The 16749-nt window shown below is 40.4% G+C and overlaps 1 protein-coding gene across 1 annotated transcript in view; it reads right to left on the reverse strand.

Moving 5' to 3' along the window:
- Positions 1 to 16749, reverse strand: part of SPAG17 (sperm associated antigen 17) — a gene marked incomplete at its 5' end in the record, with an annotated part of 124780 nt that overhangs the window by 97146 nt on the left and 10885 nt on the right. The window contains 3 exons of the mRNA XM_083353470.1: positions 923 to 1117; positions 8878 to 9094; positions 11872 to 12003. Of these exons, the coding sequence (XP_083209596.1) occupies positions 923 to 1117; positions 8878 to 9094; positions 11872 to 12003 (544 nt within the window). The remainder of the gene's footprint in view (positions 1 to 922; positions 1118 to 8877; positions 9095 to 11871; positions 12004 to 16749) is intronic.

The raw sequence follows: 16749 nt of genomic DNA on the forward strand, positions 1-16749 counted from the left end.
ATCTACCGGTACATATTCCTCACATCCTGGACATAAACTGTTTCAGCTTCTCCACCCAGGACGCCACTATAGGGCATTGCATGCCAAAAATGCCATCACTCTGCTAAACCTTTCACTCCCACAACATTGTCTTATGCCTAAAGATATTTACCCATATAGTAGGGCTGTATGACTATTATCCTTCTCATCTTTCCTACTACCTTCTTCTATTGGTATCATGATTTATCACTTGTATCTTAGGATTACGATCTAAAACATCACTTTGTTTATGTATACACTGAGAGCTTATGCACCAGAGACAAATTCCTTGTGTGTCCAATCACACTTGGCTAATAAAGAATATTCCAATTAAAGATCATCACCAAAACTTTGAATTGATCTTGAAAAAAATGGTAAGAAGTGTAGATCTTGCAGGAGACAGTGCCTGCAATCACCCAGAAACGTAACTTCATTCTTGACTAGCTATAATTTTGGAAAAATCATTTCAAGGGAAGCTGCAAGTACTGCTTGTCATCATAATCCAATCTTCAGGGGACATTACTAACTTATTGCAAACAATATCCTTTCAAATATATACATGCACAACTTTCAGCTGCTGAAAGGATCAGCAAAGGATATCATGGCCTTACTTAAATTACTTGACTATATTTTCTGTTATTTTACCAATGGATGAGGAGTTCATATGATCCCTCACCATTTTTTAGGACAGGACCTCAGCTATCACTAATGCCTATTCTTTTATCTCTTTAGAACACGCCTCTATCACTAATTTCTATTATTTGTCATTTCCAAGGAAACAAACCCCAACAATAAGATTAAGATTTAAGTCTATAGAAAGATCAATTAATAAATACGTATCTTTTTAAAAGTAATAAATATTTGACTTCAAATATATGAATGTTTGTATTAATTAGTAGCCTACCTTCTGATGCAAGAGATGGTTCTTCCTGCAAAGTAGTTGTTTCTAAGTAGATCTGGAGTGGCTCATAATTGTCAGAAGAAATCTGAATGATGCTTCCAATATTAATACCCAGATCAGACAGTATAGGTAAAAGTTGAGGATTGTGAAAACCAGTAATTATGAAATAATACTGAGCACCATCATCTGGTTCATCATCTGTTTGAAACATCACATAAAACCCCATGCTTTGATTAAGATATATGGTTAGGATAATATCTGAATTCAGTTGATGGTCAGTTACATGTGTGTATGTGTACATATGTGTGTGTGTGTATATATACACATACAAGTACATATATATACAGATATATTTATATATTGCATACAATTATTTTATTTTATTTTATTTTTTTTTAAATTTTTTATTAAATTTATTATTTAAAAACATTGGACACAGTACCAGCGAGCTGACAAACCTTTTTGTCTACAATGTTTAAATATATATATATATACATGTATATATGTACATCAAAAATACACTTAAATACACTTAGATTACAAATCGGTGAAATACCACAATATTTAAAACAGTGAGCTAGTCTGTAAAACCTAATAGAGACCTTTCTTTTTATCCATCCAAAGATACAATTTGTTCCAAATTCTATAATAGTCTGATTGATCTTTATTCTTTAATTCCAAAGTTAATCTGTCCATTTCAGCGCAATCCCAAATTTTCCTAATAACCTCTTTTTGTCCTGGGATCTCATTCTTTTTCCATTTTTGCGCAAATGATATTCTAGCTGCTGTGATAATATGGATCGTTAAGTATAGCACATCTTTAGGATATTTCTCTTTCGTGATTCCCAACAAGAAAAGTTCTGGACTAAACTCCAGATCTTGTTTCAATATTTCTTTCAGCCAAATCCAAATCATTCTCCAAAATTTTTGTGTTTTACTGCAAGACCACCACGTGTGGAAGTATGTGCCTATCTCTTCAGAACACTTCCAACATTTGGGAGATACTGTTGTGTACATTTTTGCTAAGCGGGCTGGGGGAAGATGCCATCGGTAAAACATTTTAAATAAATTTTCTTTATACGATGAGGCCAGTGTTATCCTTTTATTCCTATCCCAAATTGTTTGCCAAGTATCTAGGTCGATGTTATGTCCTAAATTGTTAGCCCAGATCAACATGGGGTCTTTCACTTGCTCTTCAAACAGCTTATATCCCAAAAGTAATTTATAAAAATTCCTTATTTGTTTAGAGTCCGGTCCCAATAATATTTTGTCCAATGCTGTTTCAGAGGTGTATATCCCCCATTCATTTTTATCCTTCCTAAATCTCGATTGGATTTGTAAGTAGGCCCACCAATCGAGTTTTATACCTTGTAATTCTAGTTCATTCCTAAGTTTCAATTCCCCCTCCTCATTCAGAATATCCTTGTATGAGATTATGTTACCCAAATCAAACAGATTTGGGTAAACTATCGCTTCAAGGGTGGATAGCCAGACCGGTATTTTGGTGTAATTGTGAGATCTAATTTTTTTCCAAGTATTGAGTAGCGCTTGCCTGATCCGGTGTCTTTGAAAATGCGAGAAAAGACCTTGTTTCTCCGTCCATAGGAAAGCATGCCAGCCATATTGCAAATCGTGACCCTCTAAAGTTAATAGTCTTCTATTTCTCAAGATTACCCATTCTCTAATCCAGCTCAGGGCCGCGGCGTGGTAATATAATTCCCAGTCTGGCAATCCAAAACCCCCATTTTCCTTCGTGTCTTGTAAATATTTCAATTTAATTCTTGGTTTTTTCCCCTGCCAAATAAAATTTAGTGATAATTTATCCAAATTTCGAAAAAATTTAGAGTCGAGTTGAATTGGGATATTCTGAAACAGAAACAGGATTTTAGGCAGAATATTCATCTTAATGACAGCGATTCTTCCCAATAATGAGAGTTTTAGGTTTCCCCATCTTTCCAGGTCACCTTTTATTTGATTCACTACACTATCATAATTATCCTTTTTGAGTGAAGTGCATCTAGCCGTAATGTTAATCCCTAAATATTTTATTTTCTTGACTATTTCTATATCCGTGATTTCGGCCAGATTACCTTTTTGTTTATTGGTCATATTTTTAACAATCATCTTGGTCTTATTTCTATTTATTCGCAGTCCGGCAACCTCACCATATTTAGATAATTCTTCCAATAGCTTTGGTCCCGTCTGACATGGATCCTCCATAATAAAAACTAGATCGTCCGCGAAAGCTTGCAATTTAAAGGTTTCCTTTTTAATGGTTAATCCTTTTATCTTTGGGTCGTTTCTTATAGTTCTCGTTAATACTTCAAGAGTCAATATAAACAGCAACGGTGATAAGGGGCAGCCTTGCCGTGTTCCCTTTTGAATTTGAAACTTGCTAGATGCTTCCCCATTAATAATTATTTTTGCTTCCTGATTGTCATAAATTGCCCTAATTATATTTATAAATTTTTCACCCATATTCATAAAGCTAAGCTGTTGGCACAAAAAAGACCATTTAACATTGTCAAATGCCTTTTGGGCGTCTAAGAAAAGTAATGCCATCTGTTGTTCGCTATGTAATTCATAGTACTCCAATGTATCTAATATTATTCTAATGTTGTGCTTAGTGTGTCTCTTAGCGAGAAAACCATTTTGATCTGCGTGTATGAAATCATTCAGAAATCGTTTCAATCGTTCCGCTATAATTGATGTAAATATCTTGTAGTCCGAGTTAAGAAGTGATATGGGTCTGTAATTTTGGATTAATGTATGGTCTGTGTTATCTTTCGGAATAAGGGTTATGTTTGCCTCTAGCCAAGATTTAGGCGTCCTTGCGCCTTCTAATACTGCGTTAAATACCTCCACTAGGGGTTGAGCTAGGATATTTTGTAATTCTTTATAAATCTCTGATGGAAGACCGTCGGGTCCCGATGCTTTATTATTCTTTTGTGCATTAATAGCTTTTATCACCTCAGATAGTCGAATTTCCTCGTTTAACATATTTCTGGTATCTTCTGTGACCTTAGGTAGTTTGGCTCTTTGAAAATATTCCTCCATTTTCTCCACACTTGCCTGGCTATCTTCTTTATATAAACGTTCATAAAATTCCTGGGCTATAATTTTTTTTTTTTCCTCCTGGTGGAATATTCTCCCTTCCTCATCTCGTAGTTCGTGAATCCAGTTTTTCCCCTTTTGTTTTCCCAATTTGTATGCGAGCCACCGGCCCGGTTTATTTGCATTTTCAAAAAAATTTTGTTTCGTGTTTCTCAATTGTTGTGCCAATTTCTCTTTGTCTAGAATGTTAAGTTTGTGTTTAATCAGATCCATAGATTGCTTGATATTCTCTTTTTGTGGATCTTGTTGGAGTGTAACTTCTAAGCTCTTATATTCCTCTTCTAATCTTTCCCGTTGTTGTCTTTTCCCCTTATTTTTATATACCATATATGCCCTCGCTACCCCTCTCATCACAGCCTTAGCTGTATCCCAATTGTTTTGTACTGAGGTGTCTATAGCTTTATTTTCCTTAAAGAAAAAACTTAGTTCTCTCTCCATCTTAGATTTGAATTCATCTTCTTTTAAAATTGCTCTTTGAAGCGTCCATCTGGATATTTTTTTGGAACCTTTCCAGATAAGTTTAATAGGATTGTGATCTGCCCAAGTACCTGTCGCTATATGTACCTCATCTATTTCTGAACTAATTTCTTTCGTCATCCACACCATGTCTATTCTAGACCATGAGTTATGTCGGTTGGAGTAATATGTATATTGTCTAGCCTTACGATTTTTTTCCCTCCAGACATCTTGGATATTTAGTTCCTCAGCCAAGTTAAGAAAAGATCTCGGTAGAGTTCTTCTCTTCTTTTTCCTAAGCGTCTTTCCCATATAATCCAAATTTATATCTAGGATAGCATTAAAATCTCCTATTAAACAAATCTCCTCATAATCAATGCTACATATCTTATTGTGAAGTGTTTTGAAAAATTGTTCTTGGTTATGGTTTGGGGCATATATCTCTACCATCATGACCTTCCTGTGATTTATTATAACCTCGACTATCAGTATTCTACCCTCTTTATCGTTATAAATTAGTTTTGCAGTCAATTTTGGGTTTACATATAGTGCCACTCCTCTCTTTTTCTTGTGTCGGTCTAAGGAAACGAATAGGTTCCCTATTTTTGGTTGTACTAACAAATATTTTTGTTGTTCCTTTATATGGACTTCTTGTATTGCCACGATATCCAATTGTTGGTGAATAAGCCTATTAAAAAATTTCCGCCTTTTCACTGGCGAATTCAATCCATTAATATTCACAGACATAATACTACACTCACCTCCCTTCATCTTACTTATTTCTGGTTTTTGTGGATCTCGTGATTCGGGGCTCTCTCTCTTCCTTGTCTCTAGTTCCATGTTTCTCTGTTAACTCACCGGATTTGTTCCTTCTATCCTCTGTAGCTAAGATCTTCCCATCCATTGCCACACGTATTGTATCTCTTTCTCTTACCTCCCTTCCATCTTGATCTTCTAAATCTACTTCCTCTTGGCTATGGAAGTGGCGTTTGTAAAAATCTTCTGCCTTCTCTATCGTGTCCAGTCTATGCCTTCTATCCTGCCACGTAACAAGAATACCCTCTGGAGTTAGCCATCTAAAGTTTACATTTTCTCTTATTAGTTTGGATGTTAAGAATTGATAGCCGCGTCTCAGATCCCTCATCCTTTTAGGTATCTGTTTAAGGATGGTGATTGGTTGGCCCCGAAATTCTAATGGTTCCTCTCTAGATCTATGCAGAAGCTCATCCCGAATTGATTTTTTAACTAACCTTACATGTACTTCTTTTGGGAGGTTGTGCCTTCTCGCATAATTAGTTTGGACCCTGTATGTTTCATCAATTTCCGCCAGCATTTCCTCCTTCCCTACACCGAGTGCCTTTGCCATCAGTTCTGCCATCATGACCAACAGATCTTCCCCTCTTTTTTCTTGAACGTTCTGGAAGCGTAGATAATGAGCAGCCTTTTCTGCTTCCAGAAAAATGACTGTTGTTTCTAATTCCTTATTAGCCTGAAGGAGTGTTTCATTTAAATCATCTACTCTCTTTTCCTCTTTTTCCATTCTAGCTTCCATATCTTGAAGTCTTTGTTCATTTTTGACTAATTGCTGTTGAATCCCTTCAAATTTATCATCTATCGCTTGGATTTTCCCCTTTAATTCACCAGTGTCGTTTCTTATTTGGCCTATTTCTCTCTTCATCTCCTCGTGGTTTTTGGCCATTGCCTCGTGTAGGTTTTGCAAAAGGGCATGTAAATCTTTAAAGGAATTCGAGTTAGATCTTTCCCTTTGCAGCATATCCTCTATAGATTTCTGATTGGAGGGACTTGAGGACATCCCCTGTCCCTGTGCTGCTGCCTTTTTGCCAGCGCAAGGCTTAGTTGCTCCCGAGATACTTGTCATGTTTCCCCAATTTTAACAGCGTTTTATCAATGTATAATACCCTGAGTCTTATATAAACCTTTTAACTCTATGACAAAAGATATATAAAACAGTTACCACCAGATACTTATTACCAACTAAGCAATTTATATAATAAAATTCTATAGTATGAATATAATCAAAGTCACGTTCTTCTTCTTTTCCCCCCCCCCCCCGTTTCCGGCGCAGAAATTGGCACCTTTTCCGTCTTCCTCTGCTGTCAAAGACCAGTAGGTGTCCCACTAAACAAACCTCCAGTTACTAAATTGCTATATCAAATGGCCGCCCGTGACAAGTAGAGTAGAATTTCAAAAGTTTCAAAAGTTCACAAATTCAAAATTTACCAGGATAGACCAGACTAGACCAAGCTGATCGCTTTCCACGCCCGACAATCCAGAGTTCAGTCTCTAAGGCTCCAAAGCTCAGACTTTGACTTGTTGTAGCTTTTCTCCAGCTAGAATACAGTCATATAGTCTTCGGCTTTCTTTCCCTTGCTGTTTTTGCCAAACGCCTCCCTCAAGACTTCTATCGCCGCTTATTCCCTCTCCGTGAGGCTCCCACTTCGAACCAGTACCTCTTTCACAAGCGCTTCCTATTTAATATTCGGATACACTCTCCGTCAGCTCCGCTCTACCGTTGTCCCGCTGCTTACGTGCTAGCTCCGTCCCTCTGTCAGATCTTCATGTCGGCCATTACTGGCCTCCTTCTCCCCGGTTCGCTCGCATCAGACTTTCTCCGGATCTTCAACACGAACTGCCGCTCATGAAGGTTCTCCGGGCTGCCTGCAACTTCGGATGTCCCTACAGGACCTCCTGAAGCTCCGAAAAGCCCCCGCGAACACTGGGTGAGAGGTTGTGCGAGGAGAGAGCTCCGTTCACACAGCCGCCCGCTCTGACAGTTGGCTCCGCCCCCCCACAATTATTTTATTTACATGACCATCCATCTTATGTATATGACTTGGGGCAGCTACCAATTTAAAATAAGTAAAAACCAAATAAAAGAAGTAACCAAAATTGTAAATAATATAGATAGCATAAAATAGCAACTCACAACATCATGCAGTCAGTGCAAACAGGAAATGGGCTCATCATATATCTGGCCCCAGGATTGATGGTAAAACTAGGTTTTTAATGCTTTGCAAAAGGCCAGCAAGCAGGGGAAAGTCTGATCTCTGAGAAGAGGACATTCAAGAGGCTTCCTGCCACAAATAGTATGTCACAAAATAATGGCTGGATTTTTATTACAAATCATAGGAAGGTTAGAAGATAGCATTTCATAGTTGTATAATTATTTTATTTGCAGCCATTCACATTTTTCTTTCATTTATAATAAATACCAGATATTACCTGGTAACATATTCAACTGAAATGGCTGATATTATTGCTCAATAGTAATATAGAAAATTTTATCTCTCTAGTTGCTGTATGGTTACTTAGAGCACTTGTCACCGACTCTCAAAAACCAGAAGCAGCCCTGGTTAAAAACTGAAAAGAAAGTAGGTGGGCTAGAATGGAGAATTAAGTTTAATAAATCTAATCTAAGAATTCATAACTGCTAAAGAGTAAAACAGCTAGTAGCAATGCTGGGAAATTTTATTACAATGCAATGCTTGGTGTACCCAAAAATATGGTGCAAGAAGCTATGATTATGTTTTTGTTGGCTTGTAAACATACTTACACTGTACCCAGTGGAAGATAATATAAAGGAGTTTTATTGGGATATGGATGCAAGAGCTCAGTAAAGACATTAAATCATTTTTGGTGCTATGCAGTTTACTTAAAACCAAGCCATACTGACTTCAGTCGGGCTACCTCCAAATTAAGGTGTGAATAAAACTGCAAGCTTAGGCTATTTTTCAATTCACTGAATATTCTTCTGGTTCACATATTTAGAAATTTCATGATCAACAGTTGTATCTACCATGAGCTTCTTGCTTGGAACCATCTTAAGATGTGAACTTTGAGCATATATTGGCATTTATTGATTTAGCTGAAACACCAATAACACAATCAACTATTTATGAGAGAAAAATGCCTTCTCTTTGCAAGCTGAAAAGCAGCATTGATTATGTTTGCCCCAAGAAAACAAAATCCACAGAAGTAATATTAGACCAACAAAAGTTATATAATATTTGCAAGCTTTGCTGGCATCTTTGTATCATGAATAAGATGGAAATGATTTTACCAAGTGGAGCTCAGTTGTTCTACCTGATAAAGCCCAATTTGCACATTTGGATACTTTTTCATTCTATATAAAAATGCCAACTAGTACAAACCTGGTTATTTGCTTGATCAGATTTCCTTCCATACACAAAGACCTTTTTTCTCTAGGCTTGCCTAACGGACACTTGCCTAACGGACACTCAAAGTAACTTAAAACACTATTTTAAGATTTGTGGTGAATCTTGAATAATACATAAACAATTTGAAAGAAGCTTGGAATGGAAACTTTCACTTTTAGGAGAGGATACAATAACTCATTTTCTACCTACCAATGAATTTATCAAGTTCATCATCTTCCCCACGTCTTTTAAGTTTGGTATCCTTTTTAACGATAGTCGCTGATACATTTGGTGAATCGGTTGCCCGCTTTCCTTTGCCTCCTTTTCCAGCCTTGGCACTGGCAGGCTTCTCTTTTTCCTTCTCCTTCTTAGGTTTTCCTTTCCCCTTTCCCTTCTCTTCTTTCTCCTTGTCTCGCTCCTCTAACGCCTGTGAAATTAGACAAATTGCATCACTATGCTCTTGTAAATGTTAAGGAAAAGTTGTTGTAAAGATCCAATCCACGTATCAGCATTTTTTTAAAAAAAATAATCAAAGCCATATTTCAATTACAGCCCTTTCTTGAAGTCACAGAGAGAGAAATTACTATAGAAGATGCTTATATGGAAAAAGTAATTTTATATCTGTATCTCGAAAGAAATGAAAAATTAAAACCATTACGAAGAAAATGAGTAATGTTTGAGATCTTCCTCACTATCACTGAGAATATTCTTCCTACAGAATACTGAAATACAGTATATCTTCCTTGGCGGTTGGCTCATTTGTTGGAACAGTATGGAAAAATGTTTACTACTCAATACACACACACACACACACACACACACACACACACACACACACAAACTGTTGGAAAGCAAAGTCTTCCTTTTTCTCTTAATGTTCATTTCACAAGTTTCACAAATTTAACAGTTCCTCACCTGCTCTGACAATTTTTAGATATATTTTTACCTTTCATTCCCATAATAAATATTAAATATAATAATATCAAATATTAAAAATAATAAATATCAAATATTAAATGTCATCTGAGCATAACTTCAGCTCATATATGATACCAGTTTTACTATTACGATGCCTATGTAGGCTTTATTTCTAACAATTTTATTGCAAAGTTGAACAAAGGACTGATTGTTGCAGAAAAAAGCCAAAAGTACCTTTAAAAATTTACTTTAAATGCACACATACTTAAAAGTATATGCATATACCAAACAGAATATCCAGTTCTCTATTTGTTCAGATGAGAAGGTACCATGGCACTGGAAGGAGGTTAATTTAGTTCAGTATTTCATACTCTGATATATTCAGATGTGCTGGTGGTAGTTGGTTCTCTGAGCTTGCTCTTTAGCTTCTGAACATTTCGTATCAAGCTAGGTGACATCCTCAGGGGGATTTTGGTTGAAGGGTCTTGTTTCAGTTCTTCACCACTTTTATTGATCTCATGTGGTCATGTGGTCAGTGGGTCGTGTGACTTTGTGTCTTTTGATGTCTTTCTCCGTAGGTTGGGGATTTGTGGTCATGTCAGTTGAAAGCTAGTCAGTGTTTGTGGATTCTTGTTTTCAGCTGTTATCCTATTTGCCCAACGTAGAATTGGTTCCAGTTGTTGCATCTGATCTTGTGGATTATGTTACTGTTCTCCTCCTTCTGTATTTTGTTCTTGGTTTCAGACAGTTCTCATTGGAGTGTTGATGTTGGTTTGTGAGCCACCATTATTCCCAGTGGTTGCAGAATTCTGGCCGTCATTTCTGATGCTTCTCCAACATATAGTAAAGTAAGTGGTTGGCTGTGTGGTGTGATGGGGTTTGGATGATGTGCATCAGAGTATGACTGGAATATGAAGTTTCTTGGGTAGCCATTGTGGAGAGAGACCTCCAAAAGGTGCTTTTCTTCTGCTTTTCTTAGTGTCTTATTGTCTTGGTGCTGAATGCAGCTATTCTTGTATACAGTGGGGTGGCTGCTGACAAAGTTGAGAATTTGATCTGTGTAAGTTGATTTTTGGTAAATACAGGTTACTAGTTCACCACTATCCAGTCTTCTTATGTCAGCATCAAGGAGTGGAAATTGTTGATCCTTTTCTTCTTCGTGTGTGACTTTGATGCCTGTGAATATGTTACTGAGTAGTTGGTGTTTTCTTCCAGCTTGGAGCATTCAGTGATGACAAAAGTGTGAATGGCCGCTCACAAACCGACATCAACACTCCGATGAGAACTGTCTGAAACCAAGAACAAAATACAGAAAGGGGAGAACAATAACGTAATCTACAAGATTAGATGCAACAACTGGGACCAATTCTATGTTGGGCAAACAACTGAAAACAAGAATCCACGAATACTGACTAGCTATCAATTGACATGACCTTGACCTAATTGAACTGAGCAGCACCGGTTTGAATGGGATGGAACAAAAATCATTGGCCGTGCTACCACACAGTGCAGGAAAATTCATCAAAGCCTGGTATTCAACCAATAGATCTATCAACAAACATGTCAATTTGGACCCAGCCTACGAACCCATAAGGAGCTGTATCAATCAAGCGAACAACCAATGATGGCACCAATCACCACATAATGACCAGCCGATCACATGACAGGTCAAATGACATGACCAACCAATCACATGACCCACCAACTACATGGCCACATGAGATCAATAAAAGCGCTGAAGAACTGAAACAAGACACTTCAACCAAAATTCTGCTGAGGATGTCACCTAGCCTGGTGACGAAACATTCAGAAGCTAAAGAGCAAGCTCAGAAAACAAACCACGACCAACATCAACCATCCAAGTTAGAAATATTTTCTATCATTTCTAATATTCAGATATTTTTGCTACCAGATTGCCCTGATGTTTTGCTATCGGAAATAAATTGCTGCCAAATCTTGTCCTTTATTGACCATGGTGATTTATGTTAGTTTTTTAAAAGTCTCTGTGACCAACTCATTGAAACTTTTCATCAGTTCAAAGTATTAATGTATACCACGCAAGCAGCAAATTTCCAGAAATGCAGGGCTACACTAAGCTTAAAGCTGTATATGTGAGGAACAATAAGAAAAAAAAGCACTGCAAAAAAAATTCTTTTGTCCCCCAAACTGTTTTTCTTCTGTCCCAGTAACAGTCCAAACAGATACATGTCTATTCAGAAGTAAGGGATAAAGAATGCAGTAAGATTTATTCCCAAGTATGTCTTTATAGGCTGGAAACTAAGCTACCTTCTTTTCAGCAATCCTTCTCTGAAGATCTTTTTGTTTGATGCAAAGCATTTGATATTTAATTAATTTTCCAATCAAAGTTACAGGAAGTGTTTCCCCAGCATCCAGAATGCTTTTTGCCGTTTCTATCACCTGCAGAGAGAAACAAAATAGTTTTGGATCTAATTCTCACTAACAGAGATGAAATGATAGAAGGTGTTGAAGCCACAGGAACCTTGGGAGGAAGTGATCATGCAATATTGGAATTCAACATTATGGAAGCACAAGCAATAGAGCAGTCGTGGCAAACCTTTTAGAGACCAAGTGCCCAAACTGCAACCCCAAGCCCACTTTTTTATCGCCGGGTGCCAGGTGGGCTTGACCCACTGGATGGGTGTGGCTGTGGTGGTCATGGAAGATTGGGTGGGTGTGGCCAAGGTGGGTGTGATCACCTCAATGTTGCTCGTGGGGAGGGACACCTGTGGGGGGTGGGCAGGGTTGGGGGAGCTCCAGGAGATCTCTGGCAGGTGGGGCGGTAAGCAGGAGACTCATCCTGTGGCTTGAGGTGAGTCAGGTTGAGGGTGCCATTGCCATGGGGAAGGCAAGGGCTGGGGCAGCTGCTGACTGTCACCATCAGCCCCCGCACACAGAGGTGTGGGGGCCAACAGTGTCTGTCAGTAGCCACAGCCTGCTGGCCCCTCGCCAGTCGCACTCTGGGACTCTGCAGCCCATCGCCAGCAGTTCAAAGAAGCTGCCTCCGAGATGGATGGTTGGCCAACAGCTGAGGAGGTGATGCAGTGGGTCGTGCCCGGGAGGCCAGGAGGGACGGGATGGAGGGGAGGGAAACCAGCCGTGCCGGGATGCATTCAGCCATGTGGGATCTCGGCAAATTAGCAGGCGGCTGGTTGAAGAGGGACAGTTGCCACCTCCAGGGCATGGCATGGGTGCCCACAGAGAGAGCTGTGAGTGCCGCCTCTGGCACCCGTGCCATAGGTTCGCCACCACTGCAATAGAACACAGTCAAACTAGAGTCTTGGAATTTAAGACAGCTAATTTCAATAAACTTAGAGAGGGCTTGGGAAGGATTCCATGGATGAGAATCCTCAAAGGGAAAACAACTCAAGAAGCTTGGGAAATTTTGAAAAGTAAGATAATACAAGCCCAGTCTAGCACAATACCAACGAAGAGGAAAAATAACAGCTCTCAAAAGAAACCAGCGTGGCTGCATAAAAAACAAATTGAAAGACAAATTGAAAGATAAAAAGGACAAGTATAGAAAGTGGAAAGAGGGGCACATAACTAAGTCAGAATATCAGCAAATAGCCCGAGCCTGCAAAGATGAAGTGAGGAAAGCTAAGGCTCAAAATGAACTAAGGCTTGAGACCAAAGCCAACAATAACAAAAAAAGCTTCTTTCAACATGTAAAAAACAAGAAAAAAGTGAAGGAAATGATTGGTCCATTAGTGGGTGAAAGTGACAAGAGGTGACAAGCAACAGGGAGAAAGCAGAACTATTTAACTCGTTTTTTGCATCTGTCTTTACACAAAGGGAAAAAACAGACCAACCTATCAAAAATAGTGCCATTAAAAACAGAATAGAAACACAAGTTAAGGTAGGCAAGAAAATGGTAAGTGAGCACCTGTCCAGTCTAGACGAGTTCAAATCACCAGGACCAGATGGATTACACCCCAAGGTTCTCAAGGAACTGGCAGATGTGATCTCAGAACCACTGAACTACATTTTACAAAGATCCTGGAGCACTAGGGAACTACCAGAGGACTGGAAGAGAACTGATGTAGTTCCCATCTTCAAAAAAGAAAAAAAATGGATACCGGAAATTACAGACCTACCTGGGAAGATTCTGGAAAAGATGAACAAACAACAAATCAGCGAGCACCTAGAGCAGGGGTCGGCAACCGGAAAAAGGAAAAGAGCCACTCAGAACCGGTTCCATCACACAAACAAAAAAGTGGTAGCCGCAAAAAGTGTGTGCGCGCGTGCGTCCACACATGCGCAAAAACCATTTTGCGCGAGTGCAAAAAACATGGGAGGCACCTGTGCGGCGACGGGTCTCCCCTTTGGAGAGGTGCACGCGCACCTCCGCCCGGAGTTCTCGGCAAAGCAGGAATTGCTTCCAGCGGAGTCTTTTCCCTCTATTTTTTTTTTTACAATAAGTTTCTCCTCCCTCTCCCCTCCCTCAAAAATAGAGGGACCCGGTCCGAAGTGCTAATTAGAAACATCATTTGAGCAATAAACATTTGAGCAAATAATGCCTGCGGAAAAGAGAGGGAGCGAGCCAGGAAGCTGGTCCTCACCTACAGCAGCCGGGCCCCGGTGGCTTTTAAAAGCCCGGGGCCTCACCGGGAACGGAATTTTTAAGGGAGGGCTGTGAGAGGGAAAATGGAGGATTTTCACCTGGAGGTTGCGGGGGATCTGGCAGCTTTCCAAACGCGGCACCATTGTCCGTTCGGGCGGAGGTGCGCGCGCAGCTCTCCAAAGGTTTGGAGAGCTGCGTGCGCACCTCCGCCCGTTCAGAGAGGTGCGCGCGCACCTCTCTAAATGGGAGGTGCCACTCTCCATTTGGAGAGGTGCGCGCGCACCTCTCCAAACAGCCGCCGTCCCGTTCGGAGACCTGCCGCGCTCGTCAAACATGGACAAACGCAGCAGCTGTGCAAATGGGACGGCGGCGGTTTGGAGAGGTGTGCGTGCACTCTCCAAACCGCCGCCACCCGTTGGGAGACCTGCTGCGTTCGTTCATGTTTGACGAGCGCGGCAGACCTCCGAACGGGACGGCGGCGGTTTGGAGAGGTGCGTGCGCACTCTCCAAACCGCCGCCGCTCGTTGGAAGACCTGCCGTGCTTGCCAAACATGGACGAATGCAGCAGCTGTGCAAACGGGCTGCGGCAGCTTTCCCAACGAGCGGCGCCACTGCCCGTTCGGGCGGAGGTGCGCGCGCACCTCTCCCCGTTTGAAGAGGTGCGTGCGCACCGGGTGACTGGGAGCCGCAGGAGACGGCTCAAAGAGCCGCATGTGGCTCTGGAGCCACGGGTTGCCGACCCGTGACCTAGAGGCGAACAAAGTCATTACTAAAAGCCAACATGGGTTTGTCATAAACAGATCATGCCAGACAAATCCTTTGCATTCTTTGACCAAGTGACAAAATTAGTGGATCAGAGGAATGCTGTGGATATAATTTACTTGGACTTCAGTAAGGCATTTGATAAAATAGATCACAACCTTCTACTTGATAAGATAGAAAAAGGTGGGTTAGATAGCATCGCCACCAGATGGATTCGTAGCTGGCTCACCGGCCGTACTCAGTGTGTGGTCCTCAATGGAACCGCATCTACACGGAGGGAAGTGTATAGTGGGGTGCCCCAGGGCTCTGTTCTGGGCCCAGTGATCTTTAACATCTTCATCAATGATTTGGATGAAGGGATAAATGGGGAACTCATCAAATTTGCACCAAGGTGGCAGGAATAGCCAACACTCCAGAAGACAGGCTTAGGATACAGGAGGATCTGGACAGACTTGAACACTGGGCGCTATCTAACAAAATGAAATTCAATAGTGAAAAAAGTAAAGTTCTACATTTAGGCAAGAAAAACCAAATGTACAGGTATAGTAGGGGGTACCTTGCTCAATATTAGTAACTGTGAGAGGGATCTCGGAGTCCTAGTGGGCAATCATTTAAATATGAGCCAGCAGTGTGCTGCAGCTGCCAAAAAAGCCAACACAGTGCTAGGCTACATTAACAAAGGGATACAATCAAGATCACGTGAAGTATTAATACCACTTTACAATGCCTTGGTAAGGCCACACTTGGAATACTGCATCCAGTTTTTGTCACCACGATGTAAAAAAGATGTTGAGACTCTAGAAAGAGTACAGAGAAGAGCAACAAAGATGATTAGAGGACTGGAGAGTAAAACATATAAGGAATGGTTGCTGGAATTGGGTATGTCTAGTTTAATGAAGAGAAGGACGAGGGGGGACATGATAGCAGTGTTCGAATATCTCAGGGGCTGCCACAAAGAGGAGGGACTCAAGCTATTCTCCAAAGCACCCAAAGGCAGGACAAGAAGCAATGGATGGAAACTAATCAAGGAGAGAAGCAACCTAGAACTAAGGAGAAACTTCCTGACAGTTAGAACAATTAACCAGTGGAGCAACCTGCCTCCAGAAGTGGTAAATGCTCCAACACTGGAAGTTTTTAAGAAGAGACTGGACAGCCATTTGTCCGAAATGGTATAGGGTTTCCTGCCCGAGCAGGGGGTTGGACTACATGACCTCCAAGGTCCCTTCCAACTTTATTATTACTATTATTTGGTTCAGTGCAAATAAAATGCAAAATCAAAAAGACAGTACTACCAAAGAGGTTTGGCATCACCCAAATCCCATCCATGTATGCAACAGAGATAAAAAAAAATGTTTTAATACTGCTGAGAAGATGCCCAACAAGAAATTGTGGCAAGAAATTCAATTGACTTTCACTGAAACAGCAGCTGAACACGATGTCAACGCTGCTATCATTGGATGTTCCTGCTTTGACAACTGATGAAAATGCAGCCATTTTCTCTATTCCTTTACAGTGTTTTTCTTGCTTTAGAAATCAGGTGCAGCAAGGGGGGGGGGCTGAAATGTAAGCTTAGCTAGCCATAACATATCGCTGTGGTGGGAACCCAAGGACACGCTGATAACAGTTTGGCGGGCTGTGGAGTTAAGGAGAAAGCCCGCACTTTAAGCTAATTGGGGAATGTGATTTATGACAGTTTATTGGGGGTGGGAATTGCACTTTGTTACTTTGTATCAGGGGGAAGGGAATTTAGTTTTGGGGTTCAACTATGTACTGCCGATACTTTGTTTCCTGAAAAAAAGATTCTCTAAGGAAAACAATGC

Source organism: Vipera ursinii (assembly GCF_947247035.1).
Source record: "Vipera ursinii genome assembly, chromosome: 2".
Taxonomy (NCBI): Eukaryota; Metazoa; Chordata; class Lepidosauria; order Squamata; family Viperidae; genus Vipera; species Vipera ursinii.